Genomic DNA, 21,162 nt, shown 5'->3' on the forward strand with positions numbered 1-21,162 from the left:
GGAAGATCAATATGATCAAATATAAAATGGACCGAATGGACAGAAAGTACGGCCAACTGGAGTTGTGTTTTTGAGTAGGAGGTGGGTGAGAATTGATTTCTGACATAACAGCACTCCACACTCAGCATCTCCTGAAGACTCACACAATGAATGATTGCCTACACACCGGGGTCCCTTAGTCCCTTTCCTTAATGCTAGTGTTAAACTTAGTCTACTCCCTTTCTTTCTTCTGTGATAGACAGGTACTCACCGTAGGTGTCAGTAGTTCACTCCCTCTTGTATAAGGCAGCGCTGGTGGGCCCTTCAAACTGCAGCTTGATAGCCTGTTTCAGGTTGAGCTGGGGGTCCGTGGTCGTCATGACCACCATGCAGGCAGCAGATAAGGCACTACTGGACTTTATAGACATCTTCTGGTTCTCCTCCCGTGTCTCTCTCTGGGCCGGGCTCTGGAGCTCGTAAGGGTAGCCCATAGGGAGACAGTTCCTGTTTTTGGGGCCATCTTGTCCAGGCGTCACCCCTAGAGAAGCCATGACAGAGTTCCACCTCCCCCCTTCGTACTGAGACCTCTCCTCCTGGATCAGGCAGGGGGGTTTGTGTTTACTGGGATAGTCGAACCCTATTGGGCAGCCTTTGTAAGGCTGCTCAGAGTCATGTACCGTGGCCGTGACTGTGCAGAGGGTGGGTGGAGGAGGGCTGGCCTTAGGGCATCGGGCCCTGCGGCTGCTGCTGTGCAGGCTGCCATGGGCGGAGTCTGGCGGAGGCAGGGTGGAATGGCGAAATCGGCTGCGGGGGAGGGAGTGCTGCTGGATCTGCTGGGTGAAAGACAGGCTGTCAGCGGGGACGGTCTGCACCGTGGCCAGGGAGTGGGCTGTTGAGGAGGATGTCTGGGAGCTCTGGATGGAGTGGAAGTGCTCGGCTGTGGAACCTGGGGAGCAGGAGGCCGAGGCTGAGGAGACCGAGGCTGAGGAGGTGGAGGCGCCAGCCTCGTTACTCTCTGAGCAGGTTGAGTACAGGATCTTCACAGTGGATGACTTGGGCGACCGGGTGTTCGATTGGGGCAGAAGGCCTGAGTACGGTTTGGCTCCGTAGCTCTCCAGCATCCTGACGATGGTGAAGTGGCCCCGCTTTCCGGCTACCTTGACGGGGCTGCGGCCGTACTTGTCTATGTGGTCTGGGTTGGCTCCTCTCTCCAGCAGCATAGCCACAATGTTGGCGTGGCCCTCCTGAGCCGCGATGCTAAGTGCCGTGGCCCCCTGCTGGCGGCAGGCCAGATCCACGTTGACCCCGCTGACCTCCAGGAGTAGACAACCAGGCGCCACATGACCGCGCCAGGCTACAGAGTGCAGGGGGGGTCGTCCCTCCCCATCCTGGGCATTAGGGTCCGCCCCATGGCTCACCAGCAGCCCCACCGCCTCCAGGTTGCCCTGCCAGGTGGCCACGTGCAGCGCCGTACGCCCCTCCATGTCCCGGGACTCCAAGGGCACACCCCCTTTCTCTATGAGGAGGGCAGCCATGTCCAGATGTCCCTCCAGAACCAGGAGGTAGAGCAGCGGACGGCCCTCTGCGTCCCGTACGTCCGTGTCCGTGCCCCGCCTCATCAGTAGCTCCACCACCTCAGCGTGGTCCTCCAGGGCGGCGGCGCTCAGCGCAGAGTGGCCGTCGTACGCCCGGTGGTCGATGGGTGAGCGGTGGTCCAGCAGCAGCCTCACCGTGCCACAGTGGCCCTCCTGCGCGGCCAAGATGAGGGGCGTCCGTCCCTCGATGTCCATCTCTCCGACACGAGCCATGCTCCCACTCTCCATCAGGATGGCACAGATCCCCCGGTGGCCCTCGCACGCGGCGGCGTGCAGCGGGGTCCAGCCCAGATCATCTTTATGGTTCTCATCCAGCCCTCGGTCCAGGAGAGCTCTGACCACCTCCACGCTGCCCTGTGCTGCTGCCAGGCTCAGAGCTGTACGACCCTCCCCATCGATGCTATCCACCGTAGCGCCCCAGAACAGCACCCTGCCCACTGTCTTAGCATGGCCCATGGCGGCAGCCGCCAACAGCGGGGTGACAGCAGCAGCAGAAGCGGCGGCGGCATGTAGCCCGGCACTCTCGTCTACGTCGGCCCCAGCCTCTAATAACAGTTCTACCACCTCCTCGTGACCTTCATATGCCGCCAGCAGCAGAGGGGTCATCCCATTCCTGTCCCTGTGCCCCGGGTCAGCCCCTCTCTCCAACAGCAGGCTGGCCACGTCTCCATAACCTTTGACCCCGGCTGCTGTGGGCACACAGAGCGCAGCCACGGACAAGGCAGTACGTCCGTCTCCATCGGCCAGGTCGACCTCTGCACAGTGGTCTAGCAGGATCTCTACTGCCTCCCTGTGTCCCATGTAGGCGGCAGCGATCAGTGGCGTGCGGCCCTCCCGGTCTGCCATGTCCACCTGCGCTTTGTAGTCCAGCAGTGTGAGGAGGATCTCCTCATGACCCCCCCAGGCTGCCGCCCTCAGCGCCGACCGGCCCTCTGCATCACACCCGTCCACGTTCGCCCCCGCATCTAGCAGCAGGTGCACTGCCTCAGTGTGACCCGCCCAGGCCGCTGACCGTAAGGCTGTCCAGCCCTCGCTGTCCGCGTGTTCCACCATCCTCACGGCGGCCTCCGGCTGCTGACCCCTGGCCCAGTCCAGCAGCATCCCCAGCACCTTAACATGGCCCTGCCTGGCAGACAGCATCAGGGGTGTCTGGCCCTGGTGGTCACTGATCAGAGGGTCAGCCCCTCGGGACAGGAGCAGGACGGCCACGTCGGCTGAGCCTGCGTGGGCCGCGCTGGCCAGCAGGGTGCGTCCGTCTGAGGGGTCGGTCCGGTTCACACTGACCCCGCTGTCCAAGAGCACCCTCATTGAGTCCTGCCTCTCCAGCACCCGCCGGATGATGGTCCCCCCTTGTCCGGCACAGTGTACCCCCGTGCTGGGGCCTCTGTCTGGGGCGCAGGAGGGAGGGAACACCCCACTCTTCATCAGCAGCTGGAGGACCTCCTGCTTGACCAGGACAGGGGGCTGAGAGGCAGGGGAAGAGGGGTATGAGGAGCTAGCCAGAGGGGGCACATCTGCCCACAACAGCCATAGGGCCAGGAGGGCAGGTTTGTCCTTGTGCATGCCTGAGCTGATCAGGTGCGAGCCCATCTGACAGGTGTCCTCTGTGTTAAGGTGTGGGGCGCGCAGGGTGAGAGCCATGGCCAGCATGGTGTGTCCCTCAGACACGCTACACAGATACTTCTGGGTGCAATACTTCACGTCCGTCAGCCACTCTGCAAAACTAGCATGGAACAGAAGCTTGCTGCCTCCCGGCCCATCAATGAGCAGCGTAGACAAAGCCTTTAGCCTGCTCTGGAAGTCCATAGGGCTGAGGGACATGTCTTGGGTCCAGGTGGCGGTGTATATCTCCTGGGTAGTGAAGGGCCTAGGGGAGGCTAGGAGGGCGTTAAGGAGGGGCCTGACCTCAAGGAACAGGCACCTGGGGAAGAGTCTCTGGCAGAGCCACAGGTAGAGGCCGTTGAGGGTCCCGGGGATGTCTCGGATCTCCCGGAGCCCAACCAATGCCCCCGCCACGCCGTCTAGCACCTGCTCCAGAAACAGGAAGCAGCCGCCACTTTTGATGTGCAGCAGGTTGAGCATGTCGGCTGTCTCGGGGGTCAGCTGACGGCGGAGCGCCCCTTCCTGGTCCAGCCTCCTCAAGATGTACTGCTGCACGTCCCGCACTGGCGCCGGCTTCCGCAGGTCATCCAGACACAGCTTACGGAAACCTGGAGGAGAGAGAGCAAGAGAGAGACAGAAAGAGAGAGAGGAGAGAGACTTATTGAAACTCACTTAGATTATTTTTCTGTTTTAGGAAGAGGTATTGGACTTCCCTGCAAAGACAGATGTATAACGTGCATTGAACTGCTGTCAGGCCAGGGAATCAGTTGAAGTCGGAAGTTGACATACACCTTAGCCAAATACATTAAAACTCAGTTTTTTTTTACAATTGCTGATATTTAATCCTAGTAAAAATGCCCCGTTTTAGGTCAGTTAGAATCACCACTTTATTTTAAGAATGTGAAATGTCAGAATAATAGTAGAGAGAATGATTTATTTCAGCTTTTATTTCTTTCATCACAATACCAGTGGGTCAGAAGTTTACATACACTCAATTAGTATTTGGTAGCATTGCCTTTAAATTGTTTAACTTGTGTCAAACGTTTAGGGTAGTATTCTACGAGCTTCCAACAATAGGTTGGGTGAATTTTGGCCCATTCCTCCTGACAGAGCTGGTGTAACTGAGTCAGGTTTGTAGGCCTCCTTGCTCGCACACGCTTTTTCAGTGCTGCCCACAAATTTTCTATAGGATTGAGGTCAGGGCTTTGCGATGGCCGCTCCAATACCTTGACTTTGTTGTCCTTAAGCCATTTTACCACATCTTTGGAAGTATGCTTGGGGTCATTGTCCATTTGGAAGACCCATTTGCGACCAAGCTTTAACTTCCTGACTGATGTCTTGAGATGTTGCTTCAATATATCCGCATACTTTTCCTACCTCATGATGCCATCTATTTTGTGAAGTGCACCAGTCCCTCCTGCAGCAAAACACCCCCACAACATGATGCTGCCACCTCCGTGCTTCACGGTTGGGATTGTGTTCGTTGGCTTGCAAGACTCGCCCTTTTTCCTCCAAACATAACGATGGTCATTATGGCCAAACAGTTCTATTTTTGTTTCATCAGACCAGAGGACATTTCTCCAAAAAGTACGATCTTTGTCCCCATGTGCAGTTGCAAACCGTAGTCTGGCTTTTTTTTATGGCGGTGTTGGAGCAGTGGCTTCTTCCTTGCTGAGCTCCCTTTCAGGTTATGTCGATATAGGAATCGTTTTACTGTGGATATAGATACTTTGTACCTGTTTCCTACAGCATCTTCACAAGGTCCTTTGCTGTTGTTCTGGGATTGATTTACACTTTTCGCACCAAAGTACATTAATCTCTAGGAGACAGAATGCTTCTCCTTCCTGAGTGGTATGATGGCTGCCTGGTCCCATGGTGTTTATACTTGCGTACTATTGTTTGTACAGATGAACGTGGTACCTTCAGGCGTTTGGAAATTGCTCCCAAGGATGAACCAGACTTGTGGTCTACAATTTTTTTTCTGAGGTCTTGGCTGATTTCTTTTGATTTTCCCATGATGTCAAGCAAAGAGTTTGAAGTTAGGCCTTGAAATACATCCACAGGTAGACCTCCAATTGACTCAAATGATGTCAACTAGCCTATCAGAAGCTTCTAAAGCCATGACCTCATTTTCTGGAATTTTCCAAGCTGTTTAAAGGCACAGTCAACTTAGTGTATGTAAACTTCTGACCCACTGGAATTGTGATACAGTGAATTATAAGTGAAATAATCTGTCTGTAAACAATTGTTGGAGAAATGACTTGTGTCATGCACAAAGTAGATGTCCTAACCGGCTTGCCAAAACTATAGTTTGTTAACAAGACATTTGTGGAGTGGTTGAAAAACGAGTTTTAATGACTCCAACCTAAGTGTATGTAAACCTCCGACTTTAAATGTATGTATATATATATGTATATATATATATACACTATATATACATACGTATGTGGAGAGGCTATTTCAGCCACACCTGTTGCTGACAGGTGTATAGAATTGAGCACACAACCATGCAATCTCCATAGACAAACATTGCCAGTAGAATGGCCCGTACTGAAGAGCTCAGTGACTTTCAACTGACTGAGGCCCTGTCATAGGATACCACTTTTCCAACAAGACCGAGTTCCATACTGCCTCTGTAAGCAATGTCAGCACAATACCTGTACGTCGGGAGCTTCATGAAATGGGTTATTTGGATTATTTAAGCCCATGATTTCGGAATGAGATATTCGACGAGCAGGTGTCCACATACATTTGTTCATGTAGTGTGTATATATACAGTACCAGTCAAAAGTTTGGACACACCTACTCATTCAAGGGTTTTTCTTTATTTTTACTATTTTAAACATTGTAGAATAATAGTAAAGACATCAACACTATTAAAATACCCATATGGACTCATGTAGTAACCGAAAAAGTGTTAAACAAATCTAAATATATTTTAGATTTTAGATTCTTCAAAGTAGCCACCCTTTGCCTTGATGACAGGTTTGCACACTCTTGGCATTCTCTCAACCAGCTTCATGAGGAATGCTTTTCCAACCGTCTTGAAGGAGTTCCCACATATGCTGAGCACTTGTTGGCTGCTTTTCCTTCATTCTGCAATACAACTCATCGGAAACCATCTCAATTGGGTTGAGGTCGGGTTATTGTGGAGGCCAGGTCATCTGATGCAGCATCATCACTCTCCTTATTGGTCAAATAGCCCTTACACAGCCTGGAGGTGTGTTTTGGGTCATTGTCTTGTTGAAAAACAAATGATAGTCCCACTAAGCGCAAACCAGATGGGATGGCGTATCGCTGCAGAATGCTGTGGTAGCCATGCTGGTTAAGTGTGCCTTGAATTCTAAATAAATCACCAACAATGTCACCAGTAAAGCACCCCCACACTATCACACCTCCTCCTCCATGTTTCACGGTGGGAACTAGACAAGCGAGATCATTTGTTCACCTACTCTGCATCTCACAAAAACACGGCGGTTGGAACCAAAAATCTGAAATTTGGACTCATCAGACCAAAGGACAGATGCCCACTGGTCTAATGTCCACTGCTTGTTTTTCTTGGCCCAAGCAATTCTCTTCATATTATTGGTGTCCGTTAGTAGTGGTTTCTTTTCAGCAATTCGACCATGAAGGCCTGATTCACGCAGTCTCCTCTGAACAGTTGATGTTGAGATGTGTCTGTTACTTGAACTCTGTGAAGCATTTATTTGGGCTGCAATTTCTGAGGCTGGTAACTCTAATGAACTTATCCTCTGCAGCAGAGGTAACTCTGGGTCTTCCTTTCCTGTGGCAGTCCTCATGAGAGTCAGTTTCATCATAGCGCTTTCAAAGTTTTAATAATTTTACGGGTTGACTGACCTTCATGTCTTAAAGTAATGATGCACTGTCGTTTCAATTTGCTTATTTGAGCTGTTCTTGCCATAATATGGACTTGGTCTTTTACCAAATATGGCTATCTTCTGTATACCACCCCTACCTTGTCACAACACAACTGATTGACTCAAAGGCATTAAGAAGGAAAGAAATCCCACAAATTAACTTTTAACAAGGCACACCTGTTAATTGAAATGCATTCCAGATGACTACCTCATGAAGCTGGTTGAGAGAATGCTAGCTAAAAAATTAACTATAATGCCAATCCGTAGATTAACGTTAGTAGCACCCCGATCTCCTTCGCAAAATCTTTTCCGTCTCTTTCTCCTGGAGTAAATCCCACTCGTCCGACTAATGAAAGAGAAATTCTTCATCCAATTCAAGGTGAGTAATCGCTGTTCTGATGTCCAGACGCTCTTTTCAGTCATAAGAGACGGTAGCAGCAACATTATGTACAAAATAAGTTACAAATAAAACAATAACAAAAAATAAAAAATAGCACGGTTGCTTTAAGAGCCCATAAAATGGCAACCATCTTTCGTGGTGTTGTGCAGGATTGTGTTGGTGTCAGAGCTCTACAGTATTTAATGGTGTTGAGCAGGATTGTGTTGGTGTCAGAGATCTACAGTATTTAATGGTGTTGAGCAGGATTGTGTTGGTGTCAGAGAACTACAGTATTTAACGGTGTTGAGCAGGATTGTGTTGGTGTCAGAGAACTACAGTATTTAACGGTGTTGAGCAGGATTGTGTTGGTGTCAGAGCTCTACAGTATTTAACGGTGTTGAGCAGGATTGTGTTGGTGTCAGAGCTCTACAGTATTTAACGGTGTTGAGCAGGATTGTGTTGGTGTCAGAGCTCTACAGTATTTAATGGTGTTGAGCAGGATTGTGTTGGTGTCAGAGCTCTACAGTATTTAACGGTGTAGAGTAGGATTGTGTTGGTGTCAGAGAACTACAGTATTTAACGGTGTTGAGCAGGATTGTGTTGGTGTCAGAGCTCTACAGTATTTAATGGTGTTGAGCAGGATTGTGTTGGTGTCAGAGCTCTACAGTATTTAACGGTGTTGAGCAGGATTGTGTTGGTGTCAGAGCTCTACAGTATTTAATGGTGTTGAGCAGGATTGTGTTGGTGTCAGAGCTCTACAGTATTTAACGGTGTTGAGCAGGATTGTGTTGGTGTCAGAGCTCTACAGTATTTAATGGTGTTGAGCAGGATTGTGTTGGTGTCAGAGAACTACAGTATTTAACGGTGTTGAGCAGGATTGTGTTGGTGTCAGAGCTCTACAGTATTTAATGGTGTTGAGCAGGATTGTGTTGGTGTCAGAGAACTACAGTATTTAACGGTGTTGAGCAGGATTGTGTTGGTGTCAGAGCTCTACAGTATTTAACGGTGTTGAGCAGGATTGTGTTGGTGTCAGAGCTCTACAGTATTTAACGGTGTTGAGCAGGATTGTGTTGGTGTCAGAGAACTACAGTATTTAACGGTGTAGAGCAGGATTGTGTTGGTGTCAGAGCTCTACAGTATTTAACGGTGTTGAGCAGGATTGTGTTGGTGTCAGAGCTCTACAGTATTTAACGTGTTGAGCAGGATTGTGTTGGTGTCAGAGCTCTACAGTATTTAATGGTGTTGAGCAGGATTGTGTTGGTGTCAGAGAACTACAGTATTTAACGGTGTTGAGCAGGATTGTGTTGGTGTCAGAGCTCTACAGTATTTAATGGTGTTGAGCAGGATTGTGTTGGTGTCAGAGCTCTACAGTATTTAATGGTGTTGAGAAGGATTGTGTTGGTGTCAGAGCTCTACAGTATTTAATGGTGTTGAGCAGGATTGTGTTGGTGTCAGAGCTCTACAGTATTTAACGGTGTTGAGCAGGATTGTGTTGGTGTCAGAGCTCTACAGTATTTAACGGTGTTGAGCAGGATTGTGTTGGTGTCAGAGCTCTACAGTATTTAACGGTGTTGAGCAGGATTGTGTTGGTGTCAGAGCTCTACAGTATTTAACGGTGTTGAGCAGGATTGTGTTGGTGTCAGAGAACTACAGTATTTAACGGTGTTGAGCAGGATTGTGTTGGTGTCAGAGCTCTACAGTATTTAACGGTGTTGAGCAGGATTGTGTTGGTGTCAGAGCTCTACAGTATTTAACGGTGTTGAGCAGGATTGTGTTGGTGTCAGAGAACTACAGTATTTAACGGTGTTGAGCAGGATTGTGTTGGTGTCAGAGCTCTACAGTATTTAACGGTGTTGAGCAGGATTGTGTTGGTGTCAGAGCTCTACAGTATTTAACGGTGTTGAGCAGGATTGTGTTGGTGTCAGAGCTCTACAGTATTTAATGGTGTTGAGCAGGATTGTGTTGGTGTCAGAGCTCTACAGTATTTAATGGTGTTGTGCAGGATTGTGTTGGTGTCAGAGAACTACAGTATTTAATGGTGTTGAGCAGGATTGTGTTGGTGTCAGAGCTCTACAGTATTTAACGGTGTTGAGCAGGATTGTGTTGGTGTCAGAGCTCTACAGTATTTAATGGTGTTGAGCAGGATTGTGTTGGTGTCAGAGCTCTACAGTATTTAACGGTGTTGAGCAGGATTGTGTTGGTGTCAGAGAACTACAGTATTTAACGGTGTTGAGCAGGATTGTGTTGGTGTCAGAGCTCTACAGTATTTAACGGTGTTGAGCAGGATTGTGTTGGTGTCAGAGCTCTACAGTATTTAATGGTGTTGAGCAGGATTGTGTTGGTGTCAGAGCTCTACAGTATTTAATGGTGTTGAGCAGGATTGTGTTGGTGTCAGAGAACTACAGTATTTAACGGTGTTGAGCAGGATTGTGTTGGTGTCAGAGAACTACAGTATTTAACGGTGTTGAGCAGGATTGTGTTGGTGTCAGAGCTCTACAGTATTTAACGGTGTTGAGTAGGATTGTGTTGGTGTCAGAGCTCTACAGTTTTTAACGGTGTTGAGCAGGATTGTGTTGGAAATAGAGTCTCTCTCTCCTCTCCAGAACGGACGTCTTCAGATGTCACCCACCCTGTGATAATGAGAGTGTGGGGTGTTTCTGTGCTTTGTTAAAACGAATGTAGTGCTGTGTGGGCAGTAAGAACTGGCATTCAGCACGCCTGACAAGGACAGGAATACAATGGTTGGTCCCCTCGCTGCTTTGTTCCTGATCACGCCACAGTTGATCAAAATTAGCATTTTCTAACACTACCCACATTCTAATGGCATTCAAATGTATTTTTGTTTTGTTGACCTTTTGTAGAAAAGCCTGACTTGAGATAGTGTCCATGCTATATGCTTGTAGAAAAGCCTGACTTGAGATAGTGTCCATGCTATAGGCTTGTAGAAAAGCCTGACTTTAAATATTGTCCATGCTATATGCTTGTAGAAAAGCCTGACTTGAGATATTGTCCATGCTATATGCTTGTAGAAAAGCCTGACTTTAAATATTGTCCATGCTATAGGCTTGTAGAAAAGCCTGACTTGAGATATCGTCCATGTTTTATGCTTCAGGCTGGCAGGTACTCTAGTGGTTAGAGCATTGGGCCAGTAACCGAAAGGTTGCTGGATTGAATCCCCGAGCTGACATGGTACAAATCTGTCATTCTGCCCCTGAGCAAGGCAGTTAACCCACTGTTCACCGGGCGCTAAAGACGTGGATGCTGATTAAGGCAGCCCACCGCACCTCTCTGATTCAGAGGGAATTCAGTTGAAGGCATTCAGTTGTACAACTGAAAAGCCTAGCAGAAAAGCCTGATTTGAGATATTGTCCGTGTTGGAAACACATAGACTCTGTCAGCTGATGACCCTAAGGGCACTACAGCTGTTCCAATCACCTTTACAGTAAACAACCATGTTAGGCTGTGTATTGGCAAGAACGGTGGCGGATAACTTTGTTTCATGTTTACAAAAGCTAGTAAAATACTAATTCAACCGGTCTGGGTAGCAGCCTGAGGGGGTGCTTTCAAACACAAGCCATCTCACTCCACATACAGTACCAGTCAAACGTTTGGACCTACTCATTCAAGGGTTTTTCTTAATTTTTTACTATTTTCTACATTGTAGAATAATAGACATGACAACTATGGAATAACACATATGGAATCAAGTAGTCACCTTGTTAAAAGTTAATCTATGTAATATCTTTCCATCTTAATGCATTTGAGTCAATCAGTTGTGTTGTGACAAGGTAGGGGTGGTATACAGAAGATAGCCCTATTTGGTAAAAGACCAAGTCCTTATTATGGCAAGAACAGTTCAAATAAGCAAAGAGAAACGACCTTCGATTATTACTTTAAGACATGAAGGTCAGTCAATGCGGAACATTTCAGGAACTTTGAAAGTTTCTTCAAGTGCTGTCGCAAATAACCATCAAGCACTTTGTTGAAACTGGCTCTCATGAGGACTGCCACAGGAAAGGAAGACCCAGAGTTACCTCTGCTGCAGAGGATAAGTTCATTAGAGTTACCCGCCTCAGAAATTGCAGCCCAAATAAATGCTTCACAGAGTTCAAGAAACAGACACATCAACTGTTCAGAGGACACTGTGTGAAACAGGCCGTCATGGTCAAATTGCTGAAAAGAAACCACTACTAAAGGACACCAATAAGAAGAAGAGACTTGCTTGGGCCAAGAGATGTTTGGTTTCAACCACCATGTCTTTGTGAGACGCAGAGTAGGTGAATGGATGATCTCTGCATGTGTAGTTCCCACCGTGAAGCATGGAGGTGTGATGGTGTGGGGATGCTTTGCTGGAGACACTGTCTGTGATTTATTTAAAATTCAAGGCACATTTAGTGGGACTATCATTTGTTTTTCAACAGGACAATGACCCACCATGTGGAAACTCCTTCAAGACTGTTGGAAAAGCATTCCAGGTGAAGCTGGTTGAGAGAATGTCATCAAGGCAAAGGGTGGCTACTTTGAAGAATCTCAAATTTAAAATCTATTTTGATTTGTTCAACACTTGAGAGGAATATTTACACCTGCATTGCTGTTTGGGGCTTTAGGCTGGGTTCAGCACTTTGTGACATCAGCTGATGTAAGAAGGGCTTTATAAATACATTTTACAGAGACAGTCCACACATACCTGAGAACATCTTACACACAGCCTTGTTCTGTCTGCGTACAGAGCAGACCAGGAGCAGCCAGCTGGGGAAGAGGTGCTGGTGGCTAGACAGGAGCTCTGAGATAGAGCTGTACCTCCCTGGAGCCCCAGCACTGCAGGACCCATCACCGACCCCATACTCACACCCCGAGTCCAGGGAGTCCACAACCAGAAACAAGGGCTGCCCTGGAGGAGGGAGGCCCAGCAAAGGCAATAACACTGCCCTGGAGAGAGAGAGAGAGAGAGAGAGAGAGGAATGTAGCTGGTATTTCATCACACGTTGTAAATTAACAGATCAGATTTTCATTTTATTTATTTAACTAGGCCTGTCAGTTAAGAACAGATTCTTGTTTACAATGTCGGCCTAGGAACAGCGGGTTAACTGCCTTGTTCAGGGGCAGAACGCCAAATATTTACCTTGTGAGCTCGGGGATTCGATCTAGCAACCTTTCGGGTTACCGGCCCAACGCTCTAACCACTAGGCTACCTTCCGTCCCAAATAGCTGCAGTAATATACATAATTGCATCGTTCAGTGACTGACTGTCTGAACACGAATGTCCATGGTTGAAGCTACTGTAATGAAACATAGTGAAGGCTGGTGTCATAAAGGGAGAACAGAACTGTGGTATCAACCGTGGGGTTTTTCCTGAGGAAACAGCTTCTACATTCACCAGGGCTATGGGTGTTACATCTGTCCTGCTCAGGCAAGCCTTTCAGCCCCACTCGCCCTGGTTCAACTCCCTCACCCAGTCTCACTCCCTAACCCTGTCTCCCTAGGCCAGGGTAGAGTGATCCAGTGACTCAGGTCTAAAGAAGCTCTGGGATTTCCTGTACCGCCCTGGGCACACACACACACACACACACACACACACACACACACACACACACACACACACACACACACACACACACACACACACACACACACACACACACACACACACACACACACACACACACACACACACACACACACACACACACACACACACACACACACACACACACACACACACACACACACACACACACACACACACACACACACACACACACACACACACACACACACACACACACACACACACACACACACACACACACACACACACACACACACACACACACACACACACACACACACACACACACACACACACACACACACACACACACACACACACACACACACACACACACACACACACACACACACACACACACACACACACACACACACACACACACACACACACACACACACACACACACACACACACACACACACACACACACACACACACACACACACACACACACACACACACACACACACACACACACACACACACACACACACACACACACACACACACACACACACACACACACACACACACACACACACACACACACACACACACACACACACACACACACACACACACACACACACACACACACACACACACACACACACACAGGACTGTAGTCTCTGCCAGCCTTCTTATCAAAAGCCCTGTTCTACAGCTGTAGATTTACTAACTATAGCATAGTAACAACAGACACAGTAGATGTACTAACTACAGCATAGTAACAACAGACACAGTAGATGTACTAACTATAGCATAGTAACAACAGACACAGTAGATTTACTAACTGTAGCATAGTAACAACAGACACAGTAGATTTACTAACTGTAGCATAGTAACAACAGACACAGTAGATTTACTAACTGTAGCATAGTAACAACAGACACAGTAGATGTACTAACTACAGCATAGTAACAACAGACACAGTAGATTTACTAACTGTAGCATAGTAACAACAGACACAGTAGATTTACTAACTGTAGCATAGTAACAACAGACACAGTAGATTTACTAACTGTAGCATAGTAACAACAGACACAGTAGATTTACTAACTGTAGCATAGTAACAACAGACACAGTAGATTTACTAACTGTAGCATAGTAACAACAGACACAGTAGATTTACTAACTGTAGCATAGTAACAACAGACACAGTAGATTTACTAACTGTAGCATAGTAACAACAGACACAGTAGATTTACTAACTGTAGCATAGTAACAACAGACACAGTAGATTTACTAACTGTAGCATAGTAACAACAGACACAGTAGATTTACTAACTGTAGCATAGTAACAACAGACACAGTAGATTTACTAACTGTAGCATAGTAACAACAGACACAGTAGATTTACTAACTATAGCATAGTAACAACAGACACAGTAGATTCACTAACTGTAGCATAGTAACAACAGACACAGTAGATTTACTAACTGTAGCATAGTAACAACAGACACAGTAGATTTACTAACTGTAGCATAGTAACAACAGACACAGTAGATTTACTAACTGTAGCATAGTAACAACAGACACAGTAGATTTACTAACTATAGCATAGTAACAACAGACACAGTAGATTTACTAACTATAGCATAGTAACAACAGACACAGTAGATTTACTAACTGTAGCATAGTAACAACAGACACAGTAGATTTACTAACTGTAGCATAGTAACAACAGACACAGTAGATTTACTAACTGTAGCATAGTAACAACAGACACAGTAGATTTACTAACTGTAGCATAGTAACAACAGACACAGTAGATTTACTAACTGTAGCATAGTAACAACAGACACAGTAGATTTACTAACTGTAGCATAGTAACAACAGACACAGTAGATTTACTAACTGTAGCATAGTAACAACAGACACAGTAGATTTACTAACTGTAGCATAGTAACAACAGACACAGTAGATTTACTAACTATAGCATAGTAACAACAGACACAGTAGATTTACTAACTGTAGCATAGTAACAACAGACACAGTAGATTTACTAACTGTAGCATAGTAACAACAGACACAGTAGATTTACTAACTATAGCATAGTAACAACAGACACAGTAGATTTACTAACTGTAGCATAGTAACAACAGACACAGTAGATTTACTAACTGTAGCATAGTAACAACAGACACAGTAGATTTACTAACTATAGCATAGTAACAACAGACACACCTGGACAGGACACCTCTACAGGGTTCTATAGTCCTCTGGGACGGAGGTGGGCTTCACACCATACTTAGGCCATGTGACATCCACGCAGTGTACTGTGTGTGTGTGTGCGTGCGTGTGTGTGACATAATGAGGGCGATGACACGATGGTGCTGTATTTTGTTTTAACACCGTCTCTCACACCTGGTAGTACAGTACAACACGCTGCAGCAGAAACCTAACGAAGTGATAAATGTGACACGTTAAAACGTTTTGTGTGTAAACACATATATAAAGTGTTTGATAGGTTGAGACTGTGTTAAAAAGAAGAAGGTACTATTCACAGAGAGAGCTGAATAACAGCCTTGGTCATTCACAAACATTCAACAATGGAGTAACACTCCTACGCTTCAATGATCTCTCTTAGAAGTATCCAAAGGAAGGTGTCAGCTAATGTAAACGTAAGATATAGTCTAGTGAACACAATTGTAAAAGTCTCCCTCCCCTCCCCCACTACTCACGCTGAACAATACACTAAGCTCAAGTTTTATGTAAAAGCACTTAGTGCCTTTTGAGAGAGGGGATTTGAACGCAGGCTCCAGTCTAAAACCATTTAGATCACAGGCTTTATCACACTTATGGTATAAGTGGAGCACACCCTGTGTATGTGAGCACACGCCGTGTGTGCACAGAACCAGGTTAATGACCCTTTAATTGACTCAGGGCTTCCTGCCCCATCCTGTCATCGTGGTACTGGCCCGAAGGCTGACCTTTGAACCCACAGCCCTGCTGTGATTGTACAGTGTAAGCTAAGCGGGTTGTTATATGTTGTTAACGACTCTAATGGCTACAGCTATCATTTATATGGTGTTAACGATGCTAATGGCTACAGCTAGCATTAAATGTTGTTAACGACTCTAATGGCTACAGCTAGCATTTATATGGTGTTAACGATGCTAATGGCTACAGCTATCATTTATATGGTGTTAACGATGCTAATGGCTACAGCTAGCATTTATATGTTTTTAACGACTCTAATGGCTACAGCTAGCATTTATATGGTGTTAACGATGCTAATGGCTACAGCTAGCATTTATATGTTGTTAACGACTCTAATGGCTACAGCTAGCATTTATATGGTGTTAATGATGCTAATGGCTACAGCTAGCATTTATATGGTGTTAACGACTCTAATGGCTACAGCTAGCATTTATATGGTGTTAACGATGCTAATGGCTACAGCTAGCATTTATATGTTGTTAATGACTCTAATGGCTACAGCTAGCATTTATATGGTGTTAATGACTCTAATGGCTACAGCTAGCATTTATATGTTGTTAACGACTCTAATGGCTACAGCTAGCATTTATATGTTGTTAACGACTCTAATGGCTACAGCTAGCATTTATATGGTGTTAATGACTCTAATGGCTACAGCTAGCATTTATATGGTGTTAACGATGCTAATGGCTACAGCTAGCATTTATATGGTGTTAATGATGCTAATGGCTACAGCTAGCATTTATATGGTGTTAACGAATTCAAATTCAAGGATCCTCTGTATATGCTTTCACCATCACTCCAAGCTCGTGTTTCCTCTGATAGTGTTCACATGACAGTGGCTCAACCGCAGCCACTTTCTCTCACTCAGGCTCCGAATGCACACAGCTCCCTCCACGCATTTTTCATGTCTTTGTTCTTTTTTTCTGAAAGGACGTGTCGTAAATAGCATTGTAGCATTCATTCATACTGGAGGACCATTGTGAGAGCGTTGAATGGCTTGTCTTATTAGGGGAGAAATAAATAAATAAATAAACCAAGGAAGCGAGACAATCACTTGCTTTTTTTTCTGTGGTACTTTTGGCCCTCTTTGTTTGACTGAGCAGCACTAGCAGTGACAGGCTTTTAGAAGTACAGTGTAAATAGAATCTGAATGTCAATGCAATTTTTATTTAACCTTTATTTAACTAGGCAAGTCAGTTAAGAACAAATTCTTATTTACAATGATGGCCTACCAAAAGGCAAAAGGCCTCCTGTGGGGACGGGGGCTGGGATAAAAAAGTAATATATATAAATACAAATATATAGGACAAAACACGCATCACGACAAGAGAGACAACACAACAGTACATAAAGAGAGAACTAAGACAACAACATAGCAAGGCAACAACACATGACAACAACATGGTAGCAACACAACATGGCAGCAGCACAACATGGTAAGAGCACAAAACATGGTACAAAAATGATTGGGCACAGCCAACAGCAGAAAGGGCAAGAAGGTAGAGACAACAATACATCATGCAAAGCAGCCACAACTGTCAGTAAGAGTCCATGATTGAGTCTTTGAATGAAGAGATGGAGATAAAACTGTCCAGTTTGAGTGTTTGTTGCAGCTCATTCCAGTCGCTAGCTGCAGCGAACTGAAAAGAGGAGCGACCCAGGGATGTGTGTACTTTGGGGACCTTTAACAGAATGTGACTGGCAGAACGGGTGTTGTATGTGGAGGATGAGGGCTGCAGTATATATCTCAGATAGGGGGGAGTGAGGACTAAGAGATGACCAGTTTACAGAGGAGTCTAGAGTGCAGCGATATGTCTTATAAGGAGCAATGGTGGCAAATCTGATGGCCGAATGGTAAACTCCCTGTTATCTGTAGGAAGTAGTCTAGGACAGTTAACTAGGAGAAGCTTGATGGTTGTGTAATTTATTTCACTTTCCAAATACATTATGCTAATACGACTATTCATATGTTACTGTGAAAGTGTGACTATTATGTCAAATCAAGCAATGGGTATTTTTCCCAGACGTACTTATCAATCTGAGTGACTCAATGTTTGAGTTTGACAACCCTTGAAATGTCTCTATAGAAATGTCACATCCGCTTCTGCAGACAATGTATTGAATTCACATCAAAGCAGAGCAATTCACAAAGCCGTCTAGATAAGTTGATTAGTAATGCTAGAGAGTAATAGAGGGGGTATAGAGTGCAGACCTTTTGAAGGTGTCATCCGGGTCCCTCTGGCAGTGTAGGGGCTCCAAGGTGGGAGCCACCAAGGGGGTGTCCAGTGTGTCCCTGTACCCCAGGGGGAGGAGGGGGCTGACCCTCAGCTGATCCACCAGGCCCAGGACAAACCTCCACACCGCCATGCTCCTCCCATCCTCCCGCTGGCAGAAGTGAAACCCCAAACAGCGGGGTGCCAGCCCGACCCCCAGCCCTGCGTCCGATGTGGGCCATACTGCCTCCGTGCATAGGGCTGTCTTCCCTGCCCCGGGCCCCCCAGTTACCAGGACCCCCGGGGGCCGGCCAGGAGTGGACCTGGCCTCCAGACAGCGCCGGAGCTTTTCCAGGGCCCATTCCCGGCAGTAGAAGCGGCGGCCCCGTAGCAGGCTGGTGCTATGGCTGCTGCCACTCATCGGGCCCCTGGGAACCAACCAGGAGTCACTCCACCACGGGCCCAACGTCCCATACTTCTCTCTTCAGTTCCTCTTGTACTTTTGCTTTTGATATGAATGGACAATTGTAGACTATTATATGGATTATACACCTCTGGCAGCTTTGGTAGTGTCAGGATACTTTCCTTGAGTGTCCTAAAAGTTCTGCGTCAGATGTTATGTTCTAGTGGCTCCTCCAGGTACCATCCTAGTCCCTTAATCCTTCCCCTGTGGTCAATTAGGATCAGTCCTCTGGACACTCAGGTGTGTGGAGTGAGATCCTTTAGTCTCTCCACAGGTTCCTCCAGTCAATCAGTGTGTCCCTGCCATCTCAACCGGGGTCCGCAGGTGAGAAATACAAGGAAAAGGTTAATGGATAGAAAACAGAATAGAGCTGCGGCTGCTACACGGTTCCAGTACCGACTCTGTTTTTCACACTGCTGCTCCTCTCCTCTGTCTGAGATAGAGAGAGAAAAAAAAAGAGAGAGAGACAGAGAGAGTGTCAGACCATGAGAGATTGCGACGAGGGATCACCCCAGATAAGATATCCTTGTTCTGCCTCCCTCCGTGCTGCTGCTGCTGAAAGTCCTGCTTTCTCTCGTTGCGATTCCTACATTTGTCTCAAAGTTTCTTCCCTCTCCGTACAGTTGCCTCAGATGAAATTCCCTCCTCTTTCACACGCCCTCTCCTTCCCTCCCTCCCTCTCTCTCCCTTTCCCCCCCTCTCTCTCCCTCTCTCCCTCCCTCCCTCTCTCTCTCCCTCCCCCTCTCTTTCTCTCCATCCTTCCCTCCCTCTATCCTCCCCCCCATTTCTCAGCATGTCAGGGCATGTATTGAAGCAGAGTGGCATTTAAACTGTGAGTCAGAGACAGGGAGGGAGAGTAACGAAAAGAAGAAGAGAGAGCATATTGGAACGTGAGCGATCTAAAGAGAGGAGGAGTTGGATTGCTTGTTTGGGGTCAAAGTTCATCCACAGCAGCATGCTATAACTGAGGCTTTCACACCGCTCCTGGGTCCCTCCTGTCCAGGGATTGGCTCAGGGAGGGAGGGAGTATGTGAATGAGCTCCAGAACTCCTGTATAAGTACACCTCACATGGTTATTATTAAACAGATGTGATGAAGCAGAACCCATGCTGCTGTTATTGCAGGATTCAGGATGGAACCAACCTTTAACTAAGTTGCTGACAAAGCCACTTTATGTAGTCTGACTGTTTCCACATTTTGTGAGGAAAGCCATGCGAGGCTCAGAGAGGTGTTTTCAAAAATGCTACTTTCGAGTTTTTAACAGTTATATCATTGTTTTATTATGAACTATCTATGAGGTAATGTAAAAAGAAAATACATGAATTTGGTCATTCTCTGTGACATCCAGAGAATCTAGGGTATTTGTTCAAAGCCCTCTGTGAAGACTTAACTAGTCTATGGAAGAATGTCAATTACATTATATTACTTCAGTGAATCAATCCATAATGTATCAAATCAATACATGAACCAATCAATCAATTAATCAATCAGCTTCTTTCAACTCAAAAGGCCCTATAGGGTACTGAGTCTTGTAGAATCTGTTTAACTTCTACTTGCACACAATCCCGGATCCGGGAGCACCCCCATCAGTAAAAAAGCTGACTAGCATAGCCTAGCATAGCGTCACAAGTAAATACTAGCATCTAAATATCATTAAATCACAAGTCCAAGACACCAGATGAAAGATACACATCTTGTGAATCCAGCCATCATTTCTGATTTTTAAAATGTTTTACAGGGAAGACACAATATGTAAATCTATTAGCTAACCACGATAGCAAAAGACACAACTTTTTTTTCCCACCATTTTTTTCCTGCATAGGTAGCTATCACAAATTCGACCAAATAAAGATATAAATAGCCACTAACCAAGAAACAACTTCATCAGATGACAGTCTGATAACATATTTATTGTATAGCATATGTTTTGTTAGAAAAATGTGCATATTTCAGGTATAAATCATAGTTTACCATTGCAGCCACCATCACAACTCTCACCAAAGCAACTAGAATAACTACAGAGACCAACGTGAATTACCTAAATACTCATCATAAAACATTTATGAAAAATACACAGCGTACAGCAAATGAAAGACAAAGATCTTGTGAATCCAGACAATATTTCAGATTTTTAAGTGTTTTACAGCGAAAACACAATATAGCATTATATTAGCTTACTACAATAGCCAACCACACAACAGCATTGATTCAAGCCAACAATAGCGATAACGAATAAACCAGCAAAAGATATACATTTTTTCACTAACCTTCTCAAACTTCTTCAGATGACAGTCCTATAACATCATATTACACAATACATATAGAGTTTGTTCGAAAATGTGCATATTTAGCGGCACAAATCGTGGTTATACAATGAGAATAGTAGCCAAGCTGCCAACAATATGTCGGGAGAAATCTTGGGAGAGGCACCTAATCTAATCAGTAACTAAATTTAAACTTGACTAAAAAATACAGGTTGGACAGCAAATGAAAGATACATTAGTTCTTAATGCAATCGCTGTGTTAGATTTTTAA

The 21,162-nt window shown here is 45.9% G+C and overlaps 1 protein-coding gene across 1 annotated transcript; it reads right to left on the reverse strand.

The window, feature by feature from the left end:
• Positions 1-266: 266 nt before the first annotated feature.
• LOC120063660 (ankyrin repeat domain-containing protein 50-like) lies at positions 267-18,585 on the reverse strand. Its single transcript, XM_039013956.1, has 3 exons — positions 18,164-18,585; positions 12,121-12,362; positions 267-3,784 (listed from the first exon to the last, which is right to left on the reverse strand). The coding sequence occupies exons 1-3, from the start codon at positions 18,583-18,585 to the stop codon at positions 267-269; spliced, it is 4,182 nt and encodes a 1,393-aa protein (XP_038869884.1).
• Positions 18,586-21,162: the final 2,577 nt, after the last annotated feature.

Source organism: Salvelinus namaycush, chromosome 19 (genome assembly GCF_016432855.1).
Source record: "Salvelinus namaycush isolate Seneca chromosome 19, SaNama_1.0, whole genome shotgun sequence".
NCBI classification, from domain to species: Eukaryota; Metazoa; Chordata; class Actinopteri; order Salmoniformes; family Salmonidae; genus Salvelinus; species Salvelinus namaycush.